General features: G+C 40.5%; 1 protein-coding gene across 8 annotated transcripts in view; it reads right to left on the reverse strand.

Annotated features, from left to right (window-relative positions):
* The window catches only part of LDLRAD4 (low density lipoprotein receptor class A domain containing 4), a 397,933-nt gene that overhangs the window by 37,607 nt on the left and 337,614 nt on the right, over positions 1-22,712 (reverse strand). Inside the window, exon 1 of one of the 8 annotated variants that reach the window (XM_031040802.2) lies at positions 912-1,193. The exons of 5 other annotated variants lie outside the window; for them this stretch is intronic. Coding sequence is in view for 2 of the 3 variants with exons in the window: in XM_006744837.3 (XP_006744900.1) it covers positions 206-275 (70 nt within the window). In the remaining variant the exon portion in view is untranslated. Of the gene's footprint in view, positions 1-205; positions 699-911; positions 1,194-22,712 lie in introns of those variants that run through there. 2 more of the 8 variants (XM_006744837.3, XM_006744836.3) reach the window with 2 other exon arrangements.

The following is a 22,712-nucleotide window of genomic DNA, read 5'->3' on the forward strand; positions in this document are numbered from 1 at the left end:
AGATGAGAAAGCCTAAAATACATCTTCCCACAGACAGTCAAGCCCTGAGGCATTCTCAGAGCTGACAGACCCTTCTTAGGTAGATATGAACTTCTTGAGAAAGAGTTTCTACTCTTCTCAACTCTGTCCTCAGACCAAACTCCAAGAACAACCACCACAACCCCAGAGAACAGGCATCACCCACAGCTGCCCTTTGAAAGTATACCTTTTTTCAAGAACAGGTCTTTAAACGGGGCCTCCTTCAGTGTGCTGTTGTTCAGGTGGTCACTGGACATAATCGGGTCCTTTGCAAGGGGGAGTCCAACCGTGATGCAGCCCCCCCCCACCCCCCACGTTCAAAGCATCCCTTCAGCTTCAGGCCATCTCCTCTTTAGGCAGCTCAGAGCTGCAGTTATAGCCAGCGTGGGGTGTGAGTGTGTGACTGTGTGTGTGTGTGTGTGTGTGTGTGCGTGCTTCTGTCTCTCTCTCTACTGTATCAGCGGGGCCCAGCCCAGGTGTTAGACTCAAATGCTATGGCTCTGACCGCAGACTGTGGCTACCAATTATCAACTGCCATCCACACAAATCAGAAGCTCTGTGGCAGGAAGCGGGTGGTGTCACAGAGCAGATAACAAGTCCAGGGTCTCAAATCTTGGAGCAGCTGAACACCCAGTGTCATATACAGCAACAGACAGCAACGATTAGTCTGCATTTCTCATGTCTGGCCTCACCTGGGACATGTTACACACACAGATGAGCAGAATGCAGCTAGACAGATCATCGTGTTCCATTGCATTCAATAATCTTTTTAACAGGCAAATATCAAACCGGATAAGGAAGAAAGGCAGAGATCTACAAATCCCAATACAGTATTTCTTCTCTTGATCCCTGCTGGAAGCTTTCAAGGTTGAAGAAATGAAGCGAGGGCTTACCGAGGCAGCGTGTGCAAACAGACAGGGATGCCTAGCCACTTAGGCTTCTCTGCTGTGGATCCATCTTCAAGAGCACATCCTGGCTTGAAGTGCCCACAGCGTCTCTCATACCAGGAGCCAGGCTGCAGGCTGTCCTTGGGGCCCTCCAATCCCCAAAGTCTCTCTCTAACTGATGGGAGCAGTTCACATAGCTCTTGCAGCTAAGCTGGGCACTGGCAACTGTCAAAGTCATAAGCACAGCAGGAAACACTCAGCTTCCCCCCCCACTCTCACTTTCCTGTCGGCTCTGCCCTTTCTCTCCCCCCGCCCCTATTTCTCAATGCATGGTGGCGAAAATATACCTACAGGGGTGCTGTAAAGTCAGGACTCTTACTACTAGGCGGTTTTAGTTTACAAGGTTCAGAAATTAGAGAGAAGAATCCAAATGGCAAAGCAGAGACAGCTCTCAGGAGGGCACTTTTTTCTGGTTCATTTTGTGCAAGCACAGTCTGGGTTTCCCCTGAGGGCTAGGCAGTTTTTCATGTGTGCGTAGAACACCTCCAGTGCATTCTGATGCCCGGGGGCTGTGTGAAAAGACTTAAGAGAAGGCTGTGTGTCTGTTGCAGCAGTTTTCAGAAAAATCACAGTGCGGCCATAGTGAGAAGGGCAGCGTGCCATGGTAATATTGCAAATAAAGCCGGCCACAAGCCCTGCTCTACGCCGAGAATAGCCTTTGTTTTTCCTTATTTAGGATAAATAGCAATGACATGTGGGCCATAACAATAGTTTTGGCTGTAGGAGGAGTTGTCAAAGCAAAACTAAACGCTGTTGGTTACTACCAGCATTAGAAACGAAGACAGTTACGTCAACAGCCCGTCCCTGCTGTCGGCCCCAGCATGCCACCTGGGGCCAAGAGCAGTGGCCTGGACTTGATGTCACCACCAGGTCCTCAGGTTGGCCAGAAGACATCACTACTATTTCACGTTTTAATTACTGGGGGTGGGGGCAGAAAGGGAACAAAAGAATCATCAAGAAGATTTTTCAGAGATTTTGTGTGGATAAAGGAAATGGGAATTTCAGCAAGAAAATTAACAGTTGCGTACATTTGCATGTGCCAATCAAGACAGCCTGATTTTTCTTGAGCAATTTCCAAATTTAAAACATAACTCTCCTCTCTTGTTCTACTTGTCCCCGATTTCATCTCAGAGTCACATGGCTGGGTGAATGAAGAGGGTGAGGCTGAGGAGACTGGGCTGGGGTGTGGTCACCAGGGCAGGGGACCCTCCTCAGAGAAGAGCCAACATCAGAAAGCATCAGGCTTCAGACACTCTGGCCTCAAGCTGGCCCTGCTGCTCTTTGGCTCTCCTTTGTCCCTAAAGTCCCTGGTCCTTGTCATCCAGGGATGGCACTTCCTTGTCGGTTTAGTCAGAGTGACAGGATCACTCTGAAATCAAGTCCTCAAAAGGGAATATTCACAAGATTGCATATGACTGCCATGAGAGTCTGTTTTTAAAAATTAGGGATTTAGTCAATATGATGAAAACATTAGTCAACATTATGAAAATCGGTTCTGCCATTTGTTAATGATTATACCTGCATTTTGAAATGGTTGCAAATAGTCCACTTCGGGGTTCAACATTAGTAAAGATGCATATTTCATGTATCCAAAAAAAACTAACGTATTTTTCACCTTTAATGGCTGCGTTGCATTCCCACTCTGCCTTAACACACTTACACTGTTTGGCTGGCTTCCTTATCACTGGGTATTTGGGCGGGGTGGGGGGTGTCAATCTTAATCTAGCTCCTTGTTCATTCCTTTTAATTGTTCTCAATGTTTATTCTACTTAAAAATCACTTTAAGGGCGCCTGGGTGGCTCAGTTGGTTAGGCGACTGCCTTCGGCTCAGGTCATGATCCTGGAGTCCCTGGATCGAGTCCCGCATCGGGCTCCCTGCTCGGCAGGGAGTCTGCTTCTCCCTCTGACCCTCCCCCCTCTCATGTGCTCTCTCTCTTGTTCTCTCTGTCTCAAATAAATAAAAAAAAATCACTTTAAAAGCCTTTGACTTTATGGATGAGCTTGTTTTCAAAATGTTGCCCAAACCGCACACCAGGCCCAACCGCAGGCTGGCGCAGGTTCCAGAGCCACCCTGGGCTGTGTTTGGCGTGTGCTGGCCACGCTGCCTGATTAACGCCAGCACGTCACCAATCGTCAGTATCCACCAAAGGCTAAATCACCCAGTGGTGGCCTTAATTTTGTTCTATTTCCTTTTAAGCCCTGGCCTGAGGACTTTAGGAAGAAAGCACAGAGGTCAGAGGGGGGGGTTCCCAGAAGCCAGGGGTTCGTGCCCTGATAAACACCTCATTCTAGCTGGCCCGGATGGTATGTGGATCCCTGGGGCTTTTTAACTGATAGGTGCCAATATTTCTCTTCCTTTAATTCGGAGAAAATGGCAGCACACACAGCAGAAGGGTGTGGGAAGACACTAGTCTGCTGAACAAAACACATAAGTAGGAAAGTGTAAAAGCCATTTGCATTTAAGAATTCTTTCTTCCCTCCTTGTCTTTAAATATGCATCTTTAAAATGAGTACTCTGATGGGCTGCTTTTGCTAGTAGTTAAAAAAATGTCCCAAAGCTGTATGTGGTTTCCCTGTGTACCCCAGAGGCCTTGGAAATGATGCAAGGAAGGGTCGCCTACGAAAGACATTTTCACAGGGTCTGTTGACAGCAACAATGACCTGAAGAGCCTTTGTCTCCATAGACTCACTCTACCAACATCTTCAGGTTTCCTCTATAAAGGTTTTCATTTCATTAATTCATCTGACAAATATTTACTAAGTGGTTAGAGACCTTAGGAGGAAATATACTGTACCTTCAATGTAATCTGACCGACACGCATTTACTGTAGGGCTGAACTTGTCTTAGGTGCCATGCATAAGGTAGTTCCTTATTTAAGGAACTGAACAAGCTCTAAGGATTGGCTTCCAGCCAGATCTGAATATGACAAGCTGAGGTGATTGGGAGTATGTGTGACCTGAATGGCCAAAAGAGACAGCACAGGGCAGGGATTTTGGCTCAGGGGCTACTCAGGGCTCATTAGCTTCAGAAAATACCTCTGGGTGGTGTAGGGGTGCTCTGCTATACCAGAATCTTCCTCTGTCACATATAACCTGGGTTAGCATCTTGCCTGGCCCAATCCTTGGATTTAATCACCATGGGCTTCTTGATCATGCCCTGCTGTCTCTCCCCACCATGTTCTCACCTTCAACAGGTATCCCACTCACAACAGAAATTTTGACAGAGAAGTATCATTTGGAGAGTTAGGAATACTTTTATAATGGTTATAGAGCAGAAAATTAGCATTTATAAACATTTCTAAACATCTATTGCTACGTTCTAGGCACTTTCAAGTGCTGTATATCTTTTCACTTTCATGTCAACCCTGTGAGGAGGAAGCTGAGGCTCAGAGAGGGTGAGTACTTTGTCCAAGGTCAAATTGGCTGCTAAGAGGCAAAGCTGGGGTTCTAGGGGTCAGAACCCTGGGCAGCCTGACTCAGAAGTTCCTACCCACCCCACCCATCATTCTGCTCAGTGGGCAGGGAACTTATAATCTTCCAAACTAAAGTCCCCTGAACTAACCAAAGTATGTCAGCAGATCGATAATTGGATTTTTAGAGTCTGACTGCCTAATTCCTTTTAGGCACTAACTTGCAAATCCATGTTAAAGATTCTGTATGTCCACATGTTGCCAGAGGCTCTTGGAACCATTTTATGTGTCTTGTATACCTGTTAATGTGACTCCTGTTAAGAATCAATGGCCCTGTCCATTACAAATTCCTATTCTTTGAGGTTTATAACTATGCTGTAAAATTCTGCTCTGAGGTGAAGTTTTCCACATAAAAATTAAGTCCTGGAATTTGGCCTTCAGAAAACAAAACAGTTCATTTTCAGTAAGTTTGCTATGCTTAAAGTCATGAATGAGGATTTTAAAAGAATGCTGACTCCTGTAGACTCAAAACATAGTAATGGTTCGATATTTGTGGACATCAGCCTACAGCATGAAATAATGTACTAATGCATTCTTAGTGCTTAAAAAATTGCAGCAGGGGGCACCTGGGTGGCTCAGTTAAGCCCTGGACTCTTGATTTTGCCTCAAGTCATGATCTCAGGGTCATGAGATCAAGCTCTACATTGGGCTCCGTGCTGGGCGTGGAGCCTGCTTAAGATTCTGTCTCCCTCTCCCTCTGCACCCCCACCCCTGGCTTGCTCACACACTCTCTCTCTGTCTTAAAGAAAAGAAAAGAAAAAAAGAGAAGAGAAGAGAAGAGGAGAGAAGAGAAGTGAAAAGAAAAGAAAAAGAAAAGAAAAAGAAAAAAGAAAAGCAACAGAGAGGTTTTTATGTAGAAATATGAACACTCTGCATATCCTCCAATCACAGTGCTCGAAACCCCCATCATTGCTGGTAGAAATGTCAGCAAATATAAAAATATGCAACACGATGGAACTAGCAAGCTGACAAGGTAGATTAAAAGCTCATTAAATAAATTAGTCTAAATTAAATAGCCTTAAAATACTTCCTAATATGCAACAATACCCCCTGTATTAACAGACTTTGGCATTTACCTTACACATTATCTATGCCACCACAATATTTTTTCTTCTAATGGAAAAAAAAGAACTATGTATTATTCTGTGTTTATGGTGGTATAGATTTTCATAATGGCTAAGCTACTCCTTACTGAGTTACACACCTTTGAAAACTGCAGTTATTCTTCCAAGTCCCAGGAAAAAAAAGGAAGGCAATATAAAGTTTTTATAGTGGCTAAATTCTGGGGCCAGTTAGACCCAAGTTTGAGTTCTAGTCCTGCCATCTGACAGTATTTAGCTAAGCCTCTGTTTCCTCAACTGTAAAATGAAGCTAAGAATACCTGTATCACAGGGTGGTCGGAGGACAGAATAAGATGTCTTATCTAAACCCTTACCACTCAAATTCGTCCAGGGAACATCAGCATCAGCATCACCTGGGCGCTGGTTAGAAATGCAGGATCTTGGATCCTGCCCTGGACTTACTGAACCAGAGTCTGCATTTGAACAAAATCCCCAGGTGATTTACCTGCACATCAAAGTTTCTTCTGAAATTTTGGTCTAATTCAAACTCTTCATTCAGATTAAATGAGCAAACTGGGGCTTGAAGAATTTATGACTTGTGCACATCACCCAAAGGAAATGAGAGTAGAGTCCAGGTCTCCTGTGTAGGGCCCAAGCAACTGCTACTCAACAATGATTTTAAACAATGGTACTCAACATGCACGCATTTGTGTGCACATGTGTGTAAAATCATAATGCTGCCCTCTTGGGCTAAAGGCCGGGCCCAGTACCACAGGGCAGGTGCTTCCTGCTGTCCTCCCTGCTTGTGCTAATGGGCTGATACTGATCCACCCACACCTCTTGGAAAAGGTAGTAGGGGTGGACATTGTTGTCAGGGCTCACAATAGTGGTGAAGCTAAATTAGCTTATGTTAAAAGAGTCTCTGGTGTTGAAATACAATTTCTAGGATATTTGGCATTCTTCATAAAAACTCTGGAAGTCCTTGAGGACTTCTGGATATCATATGTTAAGAAAGAATTCTAATTTTGCCTTCTGGAAAAACTCAAGTGCCATGAGCAGACTCTTCTTAAAGACAGAATTATGAAGATGCCATCAGTCCACTCCATGAATGTAGCCCAGCTGTCACGTCCTCCCAGCCTCCCCGTTCCCTGAGAGAGCCAGGCACCGGGAAAATAGAGTCCTGGCACTGGGGTTAAGGAAACAGCTTTCTACTTCTGTTGCATGCATTCTTCCAGTGGCACCTCCCAAACTGTTTTTCCTATCAACAAGACTTATTGATGGTGCCTTCATAAGACTGCCACATCATCATTAAGGAAGGTCCTTTAAAGGTGTGGTAGCCTCTTCACATTTCAGGTAAAATATACACATATTCTGTATAAAAACACACCAAATATTTTAATATTTAAAACATTCAATGTGGTTATTCAGAAAAATATTTTATTTTGCTTTTCAAATATATTTATCAATTTTGTCAAAAAGCTAGAAGGCTAAATAACCTTCACAACTCATCCTATTTGTGGGCAGACCATAAGACATAAGCTCAAGATGCTTACAACTCAGATCTTAGATACTATGATTCCATTCCTAGTTCTTACCCCTGTAAGAACTTTGACCCCTTGAAGATGGAAATACCAATTTCAATAGCACTATTCTATAGGCAAACATTGCGCATTCTTATACACATACAGTATATGCACAATATATGGAATCTATATTTGGTGGGTGTTATTGCTGAATTACTGGACAATGCTGTGATCATTATTCTTGAGGATTCTAAAGCAGTGGTTTATTTGCAATCACAAGCATTTCTTGGACAATCTGAATTTGGAGGAGAGGCGCAGGCTATTGTCTCTGGAGCTCCTCTTAGTCTTGCTTATAAATTCCAGGATGTGTGTGGGCAGTTCCAAGACTTTTAGGTTCCTGGTTTTAATGAAAGCGTTAATTTCTTCAAAAGTTGAGAAAAAGTCATAGCACATTCCAGAGTTTTAGTTACTGTTTTAAAGCATATACTAAGGCAAACACTAGAAAAATCACAGGCTAAAATCCAAGTTAATCCAAAATCTCATCAGATGTATACAACTATACTCAGTTCTCATCCTTGACACTTTAAGACAAGCCTAGCATACATATGCTTTAAAAATAAGAATCACTGTTCTCTGGTATCAGATCACCTTTGAAAACATGAGGTCAATCCTCATTTATGTCAGAGCCGAGCACTCATTAAATACCAATCACTGCGAGGAGACAGAATACAAAGAAAGCCGGCAACTATCCTTGTCCATGACATCCCTAGTTCATCCTGAGCAAGAGGTAGTGAAGTAGTGAGAGTAGCAGAGTGCTCAGCAAGGAGCAGGTGAATGAATGAATGAATAAATGAATGAGTGAACAAGGGTCCTGTAGAAGGAGGGGTTCTTAACCTAAATAATAACAATAATAGCTAATACTCATACAGCACTTACTATGTGCCAGGCAGTATTCCAAAGCACTTTACTATTTATTTAAGCCATTTAATCTTTACAGGTAACATATGAATACTGGTTATTTTCCCAATCTTACAGATGAGGAAACTGAGTCATAGAGAGACTGTGTCCAATGTCACACAGCTAGTAAGTGGTGGTACCAGGACTTGAACCAGGAAGTCTCACTCCAAAATCTATTCTTAACCACTAATCAGGCTAACTCTACATGTGGTAGGTCCAAGGAAGACCCCTGAACCAAATCTTATTTTTTAGAAGGACCTTGATGGACAAGCCCCATTTAAAAGATTAAAGGAATGAATCTGAGACCAAGGCTCTTGGAAGGGCTGACAGAACACAGAGACCACTTTACTCTCTGAGAAGGAAGTCTTCCCATCTCAAGGAAGACACAGTTGGAAGCAAACTTAATTGTACCTCTGGGCAATTTTTTCTTTAGATTAAACTAAACCTCTGATAAATTTCCTTTTTTGGGGCTCTGAAAGGATGAAGTGGCTGGTTCTATACTGGTAGAATAAAAAGGTAAATAAAAATAAATGTACGTATTTATAAAAATCAGAGTTTTCAGGGACGCCTGGGTGGCTCAGTCGGTTAAGCGTCTGCCTTCGGCTCAAGTCATGATCCCAGGGTCCTGGGATTGAGTCCCGCACCCAGCTCCCTGCTCAGTGGCGATCCTGCTTCTCCCTCTGCCTGCCGCTCCCCCTATTGTGCTCTCTCTATTTCTCTCTCTCTCGCTGACAAATAAATAAACAATTTAAAAAAAAAAATCAGAGTTTTCCAGAAAAAAAGCACCATCCTTTCTTTTCTCTATCTCTAGCTTGTTATGTCCATAGCCCTTTCATTTCTTTCTAATTTAAAATGTCTTCATTTAGATTCATTGGAACCTATTCTAATACTGAAAATTGTAATGTGCTTGAAGGAATTGTTCAGTTTAATATCTTATTCATTTGTGAATTGAAGTGTACTGAAACTAAAAGATAATTTTTAAGCCCACTATAATGTCAGTCAGATTTCTTTGTTCTTTCTACAAAGGCAATGAAATAACCACAAGGAAATGGGAACAATTTAGGGGTGCTCATGAGGCCCCTGATTAGCCAGAGATAATGAAGATCAATTACGCTTTAAGGACATCTTGCCACCGTGAAACAGGCAGAAACCAAAAACTCAGGAGTGCCTTTCATGTGGATAAGGTGAAATGTGGTCCCGTTTTTATTAAAAGTGACCTTAATCAAGCCTGTTATTCTCAACAATAAACACCCAAATTAGTAAAGCAATAGAATACAATAAAATATAGTGGCAATAATAAAAATGTTTGGAATTTTCATAGGACGAATGACTTTCTGGCAGAAACTCAGTCTTGGTCATACAAATAAAACCAAATTTAAAAAAATTTAAAGGCCCAGAAATGGTAGTGTTGCAAATGCCTTTGTAATTTTTTCCCCGTAATGTACCTTAAAGAAAAAAACTTTCCAAAACTGTCTATTTACCATTTAAGCCTCTTAGAAATAGAAACCCTGGCCAAGGCTGGCTGCAGTGTGGCAATCTGGTCACACACACCCTTGCTGGTGAGTTTCAGTTCAAACAGATAAAACAGCAAATGGAGAACCTTGATCAGATTTCAGATCAGTGGCTCCTAGGTCCTAAGCTACATACAGGTTCTCTTTGCAGTCATGCCCAGAACGCTTCGGCCTTGGCTCCTCCCGGTGTGGTCTAACCCTGGCCAGGAGACCAGTTGCTGGTGCTGCCTCCGCCACTGCCTGAAATCGCCATGAGCAAGTCATGTCAAGGCTCAGTCCTCGTATGTTCTCTCACTCCACTGCTGGGACCAAATTCCAGCATTCCACACATTTCGGTCCTTCAAGGCCCACACTCAGGAGTCTTAAAATATCTGCATTCCACCTGTGCTATTATTTACTTAATAGCAACTTTTAATTGGACTTTAAATAATTCATTTGAAAAAATTTCAACCTAAGTAATAATATCTATGATATCACAGGTTTGATATGCTAGGGATTTTTTGTGAAGTATATTATTAAAAATTTACAGCAAAATTAAATTTCAATACAATCTTTAATACTATTTATGAAATATAAAGAAAAGTTTCTTACTGTTGCCCATTTAAAGAGAAATGTTTGCTATACAATTTAGTTTCAGTCAATTATGTAAGGAAAACATGATTTATCTATATGTATGTTATAATATGTTTGAAACTGAACATATTTAAAATATAATATGGGAGAGCCACTTCTAAAATAGTGGGGTAAGGAGCTCCATGGTAGGGGAACCTGGGTGGCTCAGTTGCTTAAGTGTCTGTCTTCAGCTCAGGTCATGATCCCAGGGTCCTGGGATAGAGCCCTGCATTGGGCTCACTGCTCTGCAGGGAGTCTACTTCTCCCTCTCCCTCCTCCCCTCCCTCCCTCTGCCCCCCACTTGCGCTTTCTCACTCTCTCAAATAAATAAAATTAAAAAAAAAAAAAAAGGAGCTCCATGGTCCCACTCCCCAGGAAAATAAGCAGTAAAAATTATTAAAAATTAACCATTTAAAATCTCTGAAAACTATCTAAAGGGCATACAGCAAATTAAGAAATATTTAGGAGCAAATGAAATCTAAAGAAGGAGGGGAGGGGCACCTGGGTGGCTCAGTTGGTTAAGCGTCGGACTCTTGATTTCAGTTCAGGTCATGATCTCAAGGTCATGAGATCAAGCCCCGCATCAGGGTCTGCACTCAGCATTGAGTCCACTTGAGATTCTCTCTCTCTCCCTCTGCCCCTCCCCCTGCTCACATGCTCTCTCTCTCTAAATAAACTCTTTTTTTTAAAAAAGGAGGGGAATAATTAAGATTAGAGCAGAAAATAATGAAATATAAATAGAATAATAGAGAAAATAAACAAAATCAAAATTTCATTCTTTGAAAATATCAACAAAATTGACAAACCTTTAGTAGACTGACAAAGAAAAAAAGAAAAAAAAAGACTCGAGTTACTAAACTCAGGAACAAAAGAAGCAATGTCAGTGTCCCCACCTTACAAATATAAAAAGGATTATAATGAAATAACATGAACAACTGTATGCCAACAAATGAGATAACTTAGATATAATGGAAGAATCCCTAGAAAGGCCCCTACTACCAAAACTGATTCAAGAAGAAACAGAAAATCTGAATGGACTTACAACAAGACACTGAATTAGTAATTTTATAACTTCCCACAAAGAAAAGCCCAGACCCAAATGGCTTTATTGGTGAATTTTACCAGACATTTAAAAAAGATTTAACTAATTCTTTACAAATTCTTCTAAAAAATACAGAACATTTCCCAACTCATCCTATGAGAGAAATATTACCCAGATAACAAAACCAGACAAAGACATTATAAGAATAGAAATAACAAACCAATATCTTTTATGAAATTAGATGAAAAATCCTTAACAAGAAACTGGCAAACCAAAATCCAGCAATATATAAAAAAGATTATGTATCATGATGAATTGGGATTCAGTCCAGGACTGCAAGGTTGGTTTAACATCCAAAAATCAATTAAAGTAATATACCATATCAATAAAATAAAGGACAAAAATGACATGATCAACTCAAAAGCTACAAACAATGTCGTATTGGCATAAGGCTAAGTATGATCAATGGAACAGAGAGGGTCCAGAAATAAACCCTCACATTTATAGTCAATTCATTTTTGACAGAAGTGCACGATCACTCATTGGGGAAGAAGAGTCTTTCCAACAAATGGTGATTGCACAATAGATATCCACAAGCAAAGAAATGAAACTGGACCTCTTCCTCGACTATACACAAAAATTAACTCAAAATGGATCTAAATGTAAGAACTAAAACTATTATAAAATTCTTAGAAGAAAACATAGGAGTAAATCTTTGTGATCTTTAATTACACAAAGCCTTCTTAATTATCCCACCAAAAGCACAAACAACAAAAGAAAAATAGATATATTGTACTTAAAATTAGGAACTTGTGCATGAAGGAAAAGTGAAAAGACAACCCACATAATGAGAGAAAATTTCTACAAATCATGTATCTCATTATATATCCAGAATATATAAAGAACTTTTACAACTCAGTAATAAAAAAGACAATCCAATTAAAAAATGGACAAAGGATCTAAATAGATAATTTTCCAAAAATATATACAAATGGCCAACAAGCACATGAAAAGATGTTCAGCATCATTAGCCAGCAGGGAAATGCAAACCAATACCACAGTGAGATTCCACTTCATACTCACGAGGATGACTATAATCAAAAGACTGATAATAACAAGTATTGGTGAGAACATGGAGAAATGGAAACCCTCATACATTGTTGAAAGGAATGTAGCTGCTGTGGAAAATGGTCTGGCAGTTCCTCAAAGTTAAACATATATTTACTATATGACCCAGCAATTCCACTCTAGGTATATAACCAAGAGAAATGAAAACATATATCCACACAAAAACTTCTATAAATGTTCACAGCAGTAATATTCATAATAGCCAAAAAGTGGAAACAACTCAAATGTTCATCAACAGGAAAATGGCTAAACAAATTCACAGAATGAAATATTATTCAGCCATAAAAAGAAATGAAGCACTGATACATGCTAACACATGGATGAACCTTGAAAACATCATCCTAAATGAAAGAAGACTTTCACCAAAGACCACATATTATATCATTCCATTTATATGAAATGTCCAAAATTGGCAAATCTATAGAGACTAAAAGTAGATTAGTGGTGATCTAGAACTGTGATCTTGGGAGAAAATGGGGATGACCATTAATGGGTATGAGGTTTCTTTCTGGAGTGACAAAAGTGTATTGATTGTAGTGACGATTGCACAACTCTATGAATATACTAAAAAATACTGAGGGGCACCTGGCTGGTTCAGTCGGAGCATGTGACTCTTGATCTCAGGGTCGTGAGTTTGAACCCCACGTTGGGTACAGAGATTGCTTAAATGAATAAATATATATATATGTATATATATATATTTTTAAAGATTTTATTTATTTATTTGACACAGACAGAGAGAGGGGGAGAGAGCAAGCACAAGCAGGGGAGCAGCAGAGGGAAAGGGAGAAGCAGGCTCCCTGCTGAGCAAGGAGCCCAATGTAGGACTTGATCCCAGGACCCTGGGATCATGACCTGAGCCAAAGGCACATGCTTAACTGACTGAGCCACCCAGGTGCCCCGAATAAATATATTTTTAAAAATACTGAAATATATACTTTAAATGGGGGGGAATGTATGGTATATGAATTATATCTCAATAAAGCTGGAATAATAACAAACTATGAAATAAAATTGTTTTATGATTAACAATTAACAACTGCTTTTACTAACATTAATAAGTTTTGTATTTCCAGCTTTAATAATCAATGAGCTTGCTTTTGCAATTTTTGTTTTGTGCCATTGTTTGCAAGCACCTTTCTAGGTGCGAATGATGCTTATTCTCAAGAAATATAAACTTAACCAGAATATAATTATCAATATATTTTTCCTCTTTAACATTACATTGTAAAAAACCAGAAACATCTATCAGAATAATTAAACATAGATCTGAGCAAGACATTGAGATAAATTTGCAGAGTGATTATAGTTTTTTAATCTCCTCACTAGTATTTCAACATTAGTGTTTTCTTCGTTAACCAGTGGTTCACAATGGGAATAAATTAAACAATATTGTTTGGAATGAGGACAAGTTGAACCTCTAGCAGTCAGAATCACCATGGGGTCCGGCAGTGTCAGCTGAGTGGCAGACACGCAGACTGCCAGGACTGAGCGAGGAGCCACCTCCTTTAGGTTCAGTTCCCACCAGGTGAGCCCATGGGCACACACTCTTGTGTGTAGGGGGTAGTTACAATCCTGCACATATAAATATATGCAAATGCTAAATGAGGATGCTGATGGAAAATCAGGATATAAAAATGTTTCGGAAGAAAAGAAAAATTTTAAAAAGGCTGCCCAATTTTCCCATCCTCATACTCTTCAGCATTCTCTTCTCCATTCTCAGGCTGCGGGCCAGACACCTAGGTGCAGGCTGAGCCTCCCTGTGACAAATGATCACAGAGCATCTCCCGTGTAACCATCTCTGGCAAAGCACTGTGAGGAAGAAGAGAAATCCATGCCCAGGCCAGCTCACAAAAACCTCACAATCGTGCTTGGAATGCAAGACTGCCCACCCCCCAAAGGCAATTAGAAAAATGTAAATAATATTATTTTGCAAATGGTACTTCATATATTTAAAAATACCTTTGAAAGGCACTCTACGTGTTGACTCTCATTTAATACAATCAGGTTTTAAAATGTAAGTCAGATAATTTCTTAAGAAATTGCTAGAACCTGGGGTGTCTGGGTGGCTCAGTCGGTTAAATGTCCGACTCTTAATTTCGGCTCAGGTCATGAGATGAAGCCCTAAGTCGAGCTCCGTGCTGGGCATGAAGCCTTCTTAGGATTCTCTCTCTCTCCCTATCTGCCCCTAACCCGCCCCCCCCCAAAAGGAAAAACAAACAAACAAACAAACTGAAGGGATCACAGCATTCATTATCCTGCCTTGGATACACTCTTCATTGTAAGATTTTTCCTTAAAAGGGTTAAAAGCCTGGTTGAACACACAGCATCAAGACACCAAGCTTACAAGTAATAATATTACTTATACACTGTACCAAATAGTATTCATTCTTTGGCCTACAGCAGATCTTTCCATAAAGGCTGTGTAAGGTCATTCACTTCTCTAATCATGATGTTACCCCTTTTGTGGCCTTCAGAGAGAAGGGAAGCTGTACTGCTTTTCAGGTCATGGGTCCCAGTCCATTAAAGCAATCAGTGCAGCAGATTGCAACCAGCATTTAAAGAAATAGAATAGAATGGAAAATATTGGAGTGCAAATAGCAAGGGTAAGCACTGTGAGACAGTTTATCTACAATAAGGATAAGCACAATGAGAAGGTGTGTTTGGGCTCTGAATGTATGTATCTGTGTTCGCACTGGGTTTTGATATAAGACGTATTTCTCACCGGAAGTCAGGGGTAAAGAACTTTGAAAGGCACTGGCTGGAAAAGTAACCAACTATTCAAATATTTCATTTCTCCCTAATTAAACAAGGTGACTCATCTACAAAATTCCATTCTTCATCAGGAACATACTAGCAATACACTAATGAAGGTCTTTTTGGGGTTTGTGGTTGTAATTTAGAGAAATAACACATGCATACCAGGGCAGCGTCCTTCCAGTTGGAGGTCCCGGGCTAGAACCAGACCCCTACCTGCAAATTGTGTGACTCTGGATTAGTCACATAAACTTCTTTAGCCCCAGTTTCCTGATCTATAAAATGGTCATCATCACCCCTAAATGCCCTAAGCGTGCATTATTTCTCATTAGCCTCATTTACAAGTGACAGCTGAGTTCTATATTGGCTCTATTGTTCACAGTCCTTGAATTCAACTCTGCACATATTCTTTAGAGCAGTGGTTGTCCTCACCTGGCTGCAGATTTTATCACCTGAGTATTTTACAAATACCAATACCTAGGCCTCATCTCAAACAGACTAAATCAGAAGCCTGATAGGTGGGCTTAGGCATCTGTAATTTTTAAAGCTCCCCAGGGGATTTTAGTGTGCGGCCAGGGTTAAGAATCACTGTCCTAGACTTGGATTACTGCTATATTTTCCTTATTTTAAAAATGCCACCTGCTGTCTTCCTCTCTCTATATATTCAGGCAGATAGGCACTCATGCACACACACACACATCCTTCTGGAATACATTCCTTCATATTACAGCTGACTTCAGAAAGAGACAAAAAGCTAAGGCTGATTTACTTAAACCTCTTAATTCCTATTCTAATTACCTGGTAATGTTAAATGTGAAACTCAAAATCTTTGGTACCAAACCAGTTTATTTATTTATTTATTTTAAAGATTTTATTCATTTATTTGACAGAGAGACGCAGTGAGAGAGGGAACACAAGCAGGGGGAGTGGGAGAGGGAGAAGTAGGCTCCCTGCTGAGCAGGGAGCCTGATGCAGGGCTCGATCCCAGGACCCTGGGATCATGACCTGAGAAGGCAGACACTTAATGACTGAGCCACCCAGGCGCCCCCAAACCAGTTTATATAATAAAAGTCTTAAACTAGACAAATTATTACTTTGGGTATTCTCAAGGAAATCCCCGAAGAGTTTTTACTTATATGGCATTATTTTAAAATTGTTAAGAGAGAGAAGAAATGGAATTCTACAGTGAGTAAACAGAGGACAAGATTTGAATTCTGTCTTTTTTCTTCCAGATATTTTAATTGTTCGAAGATAATAAGGCAGCCCCAAACTCCCTAATGAAAGGCACTCAAGCCCACACATGATTACTGGGTTAGAGCCTTCTGCTCCTTTTTATTCATACCTAAAGAAACATCTGAAAACAAGAAGCCCCAAGAATTCCAGTGAAAAGACAAGCATCAGCCTCCCGGCCACCAACTCATTCTGCTGTTTTTTCCATTTCATAATGAGTCCTCTGGATTAAAAATAATAAATTGGTCTTTCAAACTAGTTTTAAATATAAGATGCCTTATAAATTTAAAACCCCAAAGTTACACTCAATCCCTAGTGCAAGTTATCAGGAAGTACTTCCTGAACTTTTATTTTTTAGATTTATTTATTTATTTATTTATTTATTTGAGAGAGAGAGAGAGTGCACGAGCAGACAGAGAGGCAGAGGGAGAGAGGGAGGGAGAAGCAGACTCCCCACTGAGCATGGAGTCGCTGCAGGGCTCCATCTCAGGACCCCAAGATCATGACCTGAGACGAAGGCAGACGCTTAACCGACTGACCACCCAGGTGTCCCCTTTCTGAACTTTTAATGTGTTTGCAGGTGTGATGGATAGAGAAGGACCAGTTATGTACGTCAAACAAGATGGGGCGCCTTTTCAGCCAGAATTCCATGATGGGTTAAATCGTTTGTAGCGATTATAAATACTGCAGATTTTAAGAGGAAAAGAAATCAAAGAGGACTGTGTGGTCAAGGGGGTGTTATATCAGAGGTAGCCCTCAGGAAGTGTGGCTGCTCCAGGGACATGCAAATTTTTATCATACAAATCAGAACATTTAAGAGGTGGCGTGCCTACATGCTGAGGTTTCAGATTCTGGGTCATTTACATTTCTTGTTACACATGAGTGAGCGCTAACACACGTGCACGTGTGCGCACACACACTCCACTCTCTGAGTACCTGCCTGGTGTCTTTCCTCATTTGTTTTATATTTTACCATTGTAGGGAAGGCCCAGCACCCCAAGCAGGTAGGGATTTTCCTCTGTCCTTTACTCCTTTTGCTAGTTTACTCCCTTCCAGCACACCTTCACCTCATTTACCTCACCTGAGATTTCCTTACTTCTTAAGGCATCTTTCCTTTTCTCCAACACCCCTCTTCTTCCTTCTCTAAGCCTCTTCTCTCCCTTTTGACTTTTTCTTTCTTTCTAGCTTCACTATGTGAGGTCTGATCAATACCCGCAATCTAAGACCTGTTCCCCTTGTAGCAACCCTGGATGCAACGGCCCTACCTGGGGGAAAGATAGACCAGGGGGCTAGAACTGCAGGAGTCCTGGTAACACAACTATGGGTTCTGCTAGAGCCAGAGCCAAACCTCGCCCCTCTCTGCAGCTACCTTGACTCAACTCTTTCTTGACTTCTGAGGTATGTGTGAGCGGGCATGGCTGAGCTGCCACAATCCACCCTCAAGAAAAACATCAAAACAAGCCAGGCTGTGAGAAGAGCCAGTGGGAACAGCAACAAAAATATAAAAAAATACAGTTCCTGCAAACTCTCCCTGGGTCTCCACCAAGAATCTGCCAACAAAAACAAACACCTTAGGTCTCTCTGGATGAAGCTGAGCATGTCACGTAGGCCTAAGCTCCTTTTCTACATCTCACGAGCCACCACACAACAGACAAAAACCCAAGCTGAGGAGGGCAACACACGGTGGCTTCAAACTGTTGTTTCACTGTCTTTCTCCTACCACAGATTATTTTAAAAAGATTAAAAGATTCTGGAGGCAGGTGCTAACAATAAAAGAGAAAAGAAAAAAAAAGACAGGGTGATGGATGATTTAGCTGAGCTTCCTGAGTACACCAACAGCTGAATGAGGGCACCATCAAACATAAAATCAATGTTGCTGGACTCTGGGATTAAGAGCGCATTTCCTCTAAAATAGGGTCAGGATATTTCCGAGGAACCAGTGGTGATCATAATTCTTTGTGAGGAGATTATGTTGATAGCACAAGAACAATTCAGTCCTAAGAGCACAGAGGAAGTAAGCCTAAAATACGTCTTCCAAAATTGAAGCTGCTTATGGAAAACACCAGCTGAGTCTGCTGCAAACCAAATCAGGGGGATAAAATGTGCCTTTTGTTTCTTCACCTGGTAAGGTAAAACAACCAGATACATTATACTTTTCTAGAAAAATTCTAAGGCAAGGGAGGTAACTGACATTTTAAAAATAATGCATTATTTTGATGATATATTTTAAAATATATTCCTTATTGAAGTCCCATTTGTGAATTTATTTTAATATTCTGCTAAAAAAATAAAGGATAATAATCCAAAAATTTTCAGAAAATGAAGAAATCAACATACAGATTTGTTTCCTCACCTCCGAAAATTATCATTTTATCTATAAAATCCCTGTGTAAAAATGTTCAGCTCCAACTAGTTCACTCAGAGCAAAGAAACTCAAAATGATATTCAAATGGGGAATAAAAAGGAAGCATCTGCTGGGGGGAGAGAGAAAGCACAGGTGCGTCCCCAAACACAGTGACACCACTTCTAGTGTAAATGTCACCAGGGGTTTCAACCTCAAGCAGGAATGAGTCTGTCTTTTCACAGTATTTTCATAAAGCTCCTCAAAGTGTCAGTGAGGTGGGAGGACAAGTAAATCATTCTTGTGAAAACAGTGTTTCATAATGAATGATGTTGGACTGTGTCCTCCTCAGGAACCTAGAAAATGGCACAACTTATAAAAAGGCTTTCTGAATTCCAGATATGAGGTGTTCTTGAGTCTAAAATAAAGAAATTGTTGGTAAATTAAAGGACAGCCATCCAATATACATGAAAGAGATCCAAGGTCAGCTATTATTATTCCAAGTTATTCGGGGCTAAATTTTTAACGTTGAAAGTGACCTCAGTTTTTCGTAGATACTATATAGCTAAAGAAACAGACAAAGGATTTGATGTGACTAAACAAGACTATGAATGAGTAAAGGCTTGATCATAAACGGCAGTTCTTAAGTACTGGAGAAAAATAACCCCACTGTGTACCTGACCTGGGCAGTGGCCCTAGAAAGGATCCAAGGACCTACAAATGTATACAAAAATTCATCTATCCAAGAAAGAGGTTACTCTGCAAAACCTAACATCACATGTCTACTGGAGATGGGAAAGAGGTCTCCCAAGGAAAGGGAAAAGCAATTGGAATTGTTTACCCTTCTGTGTCTTGTAAACTAAGCATAGACCCAGGAATTACCAGGTCTTCAACTTATCCCTGTAGGTGGACTAAGGGTAAACGTGGGTTTTTCTGTGAAGGATGATGAACAGTTGTTTGCTCTCAATAAAGGCCAGGACAGTGTGTTTCCCATATTCCATGCATCTAGCACAGTGCCTGGTACCTGGTGCGCCTAATAAATATATGCAAAATATATGCGCATGAGACCACAGACAGAATTCTGGAATGTGATGCCTAGGGCAGTGGTTCTCAAGCAGTGTAGTTCCTGGACCAGCAGCATCAGCATGAGTATCACTTGGGAACCTGTAAGAAATGCCAATTTTCAGGCCCATCTCAAATCTACTGAATCAGAATCTCTGGGGATGGAGCCAACAATCTGGGTTTTATGGAGCCCTCCAGGAGACTGTAATGCATGCTAGAGTTCGAAAACCTAGGGAAGAGGTGGCATTTCAAGACTGAAATCTCCAAGAAGAAAATGAAAGCACATATAATGTTTTGATATTGCCAGATTCCTAGGCAATCAGACTTCCCTAGGTCTTTCATTTCCCATAACTGGACTGGCAACTCCTTCTGCCTTTTTGATTAGATGCAATGTAATGTTACAGGGACACATACACATACAGGTCCACCCTAATTTTTTAGGCACTCAGACTGTTTCAGATTGAACAGTCTAAAAGTTAGATCCTTGAGTATTTTAGTGTTTGTGAGCACACATGTGTGTATGTAGGTGTGTTATAAATAAATATAGAATCAGAAAGTGTACAGTATCTCCAACTGACCTATTCTGAAAAAAAACGTATGATGGGAAACAATTTCCTTAAAGGGACTCTTGTAAAATCACAGTCTTGTTACATGCACACTCCAATGAGACCACAGAGAAAACCAGCGCCATCTGGGAGCAGAGAGCCTCAGGGAAGCCCTTGCCTACACAAGAAGCCTTCCCCTATTTTCCTAAGTTGGGCCTCTTTTTGATATAGTTTTATTTATTTATTTATTTTAGCAAGCCATTATTTCAAGTTAATATTGTGACTGAATCAATTCCTTCTCTCTCTAACATCTCTCATTTCTGCTCATTTCATATGTAGGTCTAATTTTTTCAAGAATTCCAGAGATAAAGATAAACATGTGAACCATTCTGTATTTTGAGTTTCCTCAATTTTTTATTATTATTATTATTTTTAAGATTTTATTTATTTATTTGAGAGAGAGAGAATGAGAGACAGAGAGCATGAGGAGGGAGGAGGGTCAGAGGGAGAAGCAGACTCCCTGCTGAGCAGGGAGCCCGATGTGGGGCTCGATCCCGGGACTCCAGGATCATGACCTGAGCTGAAGGCAGTCGCTTAACCAACTGAGCCACCCAGGCGCCCCTTGAGTTTCCTCAATTTCCATTTTGACTCAACATCTGTAATGGAGCATCTAGAACTTATAGTCATGTTAATTAAAATGAATTTAAAAAGAGAATACTGAGTCAAAATATCTTAATGATCAAAAGAAAGCTCTACTTCTGAACACACTGCACCCTCCCCCACCCTCTGGCTGAGAGAATCAAATTCCTCTTTTCATCATTTCAAAACCACATGAATGTCACAGAAAAACTAAGGTCAGGAGGGCATTTAGGTGCTAGAGGAGGGAATGATAAATAATGCATGGAGGGTGGGGGGATAGTAGCTTTCTATTTTAATTCTCATACTAGCATTTTAGTTAAAGCAACTGGCCAGTTCATCTTTAGTAATTATTCTAATACATTTCATAATATTTTCATGAGACTGTGTCTGTTAACAAAGTTTTTTTATTCTGTCATAACTGAAGGATATAAAAAGCATCCATCTATTAAGCCCTAGCAGATAAATCCCACAAACTCCCTGCCCTGGCTTCCACCTCATGCAGACAAGTACGTAATATGCAACAGAGAACATTCTGAAAAATTAAACCTTTTCTTATCAGAAGTCATTCTGCAAACTTCCTACTTGAAATCTTTAGGTTTTAGAACATTCAAATGAAACACAGAAGCATTTTTTCTACATTCTAGGTTTGAAAAATAATTCTCCTTAGCTAATGTTCTTATTTCCTCTCTTGTTACTTTGCATTGTCTGCAATGTCTCAGCTCAAGTGATCCTCTTTAAAAAAAAAAAAAGAAAAAAGAAATCAAACAAATACCCAAGGAATGAGATACTATATATTTAGGTAGGGAAGGAGAAAAAGGGGAGGGAAGGGGAGAGAGGAGGGGAGGAGAGACTGTGTGTGTGTTCCGGGGCTCTGAGGCTTTCCTTACAATGGGACAACTACTACGATCATAATCTGACTCATTTGGCTAGTAGAAGAAAGACAAAATACTAACTGTGACTCAAAACCCTTCTTGGCTTCTATTCTTTACTAGGTACTTTTTTCAACTCCTAAATGACAGTAATTTTAGCTTCGATGATTTTGCCACACTTTCAGCTTTCATTCACTATAATTCGTCAGTTATTCAGGTATTAGCTAGCTTGTGCATTACAGAATATTTTTGATCAGCTTCTTTAAGGAAAGAAGCAGGGGAAATCTGAGAGTTTGGTGGACAAGTCCATTTGGGAGGAAGTAGGTTTGCAGATATTAGCTAACTTTCAGCTCCTCTAGTTGATTTGTCCCACTGGCTTGGTTCAATGTTGAGATATTTTTCTTCCAACACAGGGCTTATTGTTCTGTAATATATTACCAGGAATCTGCAATCTCCACACAATTTAACACCAGTCTGAGTTAAGTACAGATATTTTAATTGATGTAGCAATTGTGCTTACATTTCGAGAGAATCTGGGAGAGCAGTTGTCTGCATCAGTAAAATTCATCACTAAAATTAAATGTTTTAATTTTCCTAATGGGCTTCAAAGGGGGAGGGAAACCAAATGTGCTTTTGAAAGGTAATCTCCTGGAAGAGGAAGTCTGTACAGAGGCTTAATCAAATCTGGGGCAGAAGTTATGTTGCCAAAATTACTAATCATCAAAATGAACCTTCTTGCTCATTAGCACATTAATACGTGTGGACACCCTTCACCTGGAGTGAGCTGCTAATCCCTGTGGTCAGGCACAATCCGTTTCTTCTCCCCTCTCTTCACCTTGACTTTAAAGGCTTTAAAAAGACCCCTTTTAAAAACAAAGATCAGAAGGCACTGTTATTTACCACCAAAGATAACAAATTAATGCAGCTTACAGCATTTATGCCAGAATAAAGAGAGCTGGTAACAGATTTGTTCCTGATGCATTAGAAATAAGACCCTGTG

The sequence above is a fragment of the Leptonychotes weddellii genome, chromosome 13 (assembly GCF_054177405.1).
Source record: "Leptonychotes weddellii isolate Sample4059 chromosome 13, ASM5417740v2, whole genome shotgun sequence".
Lineage (NCBI taxonomy): Eukaryota > Metazoa > Chordata > Mammalia > Carnivora > Phocidae > Leptonychotes > Leptonychotes weddellii.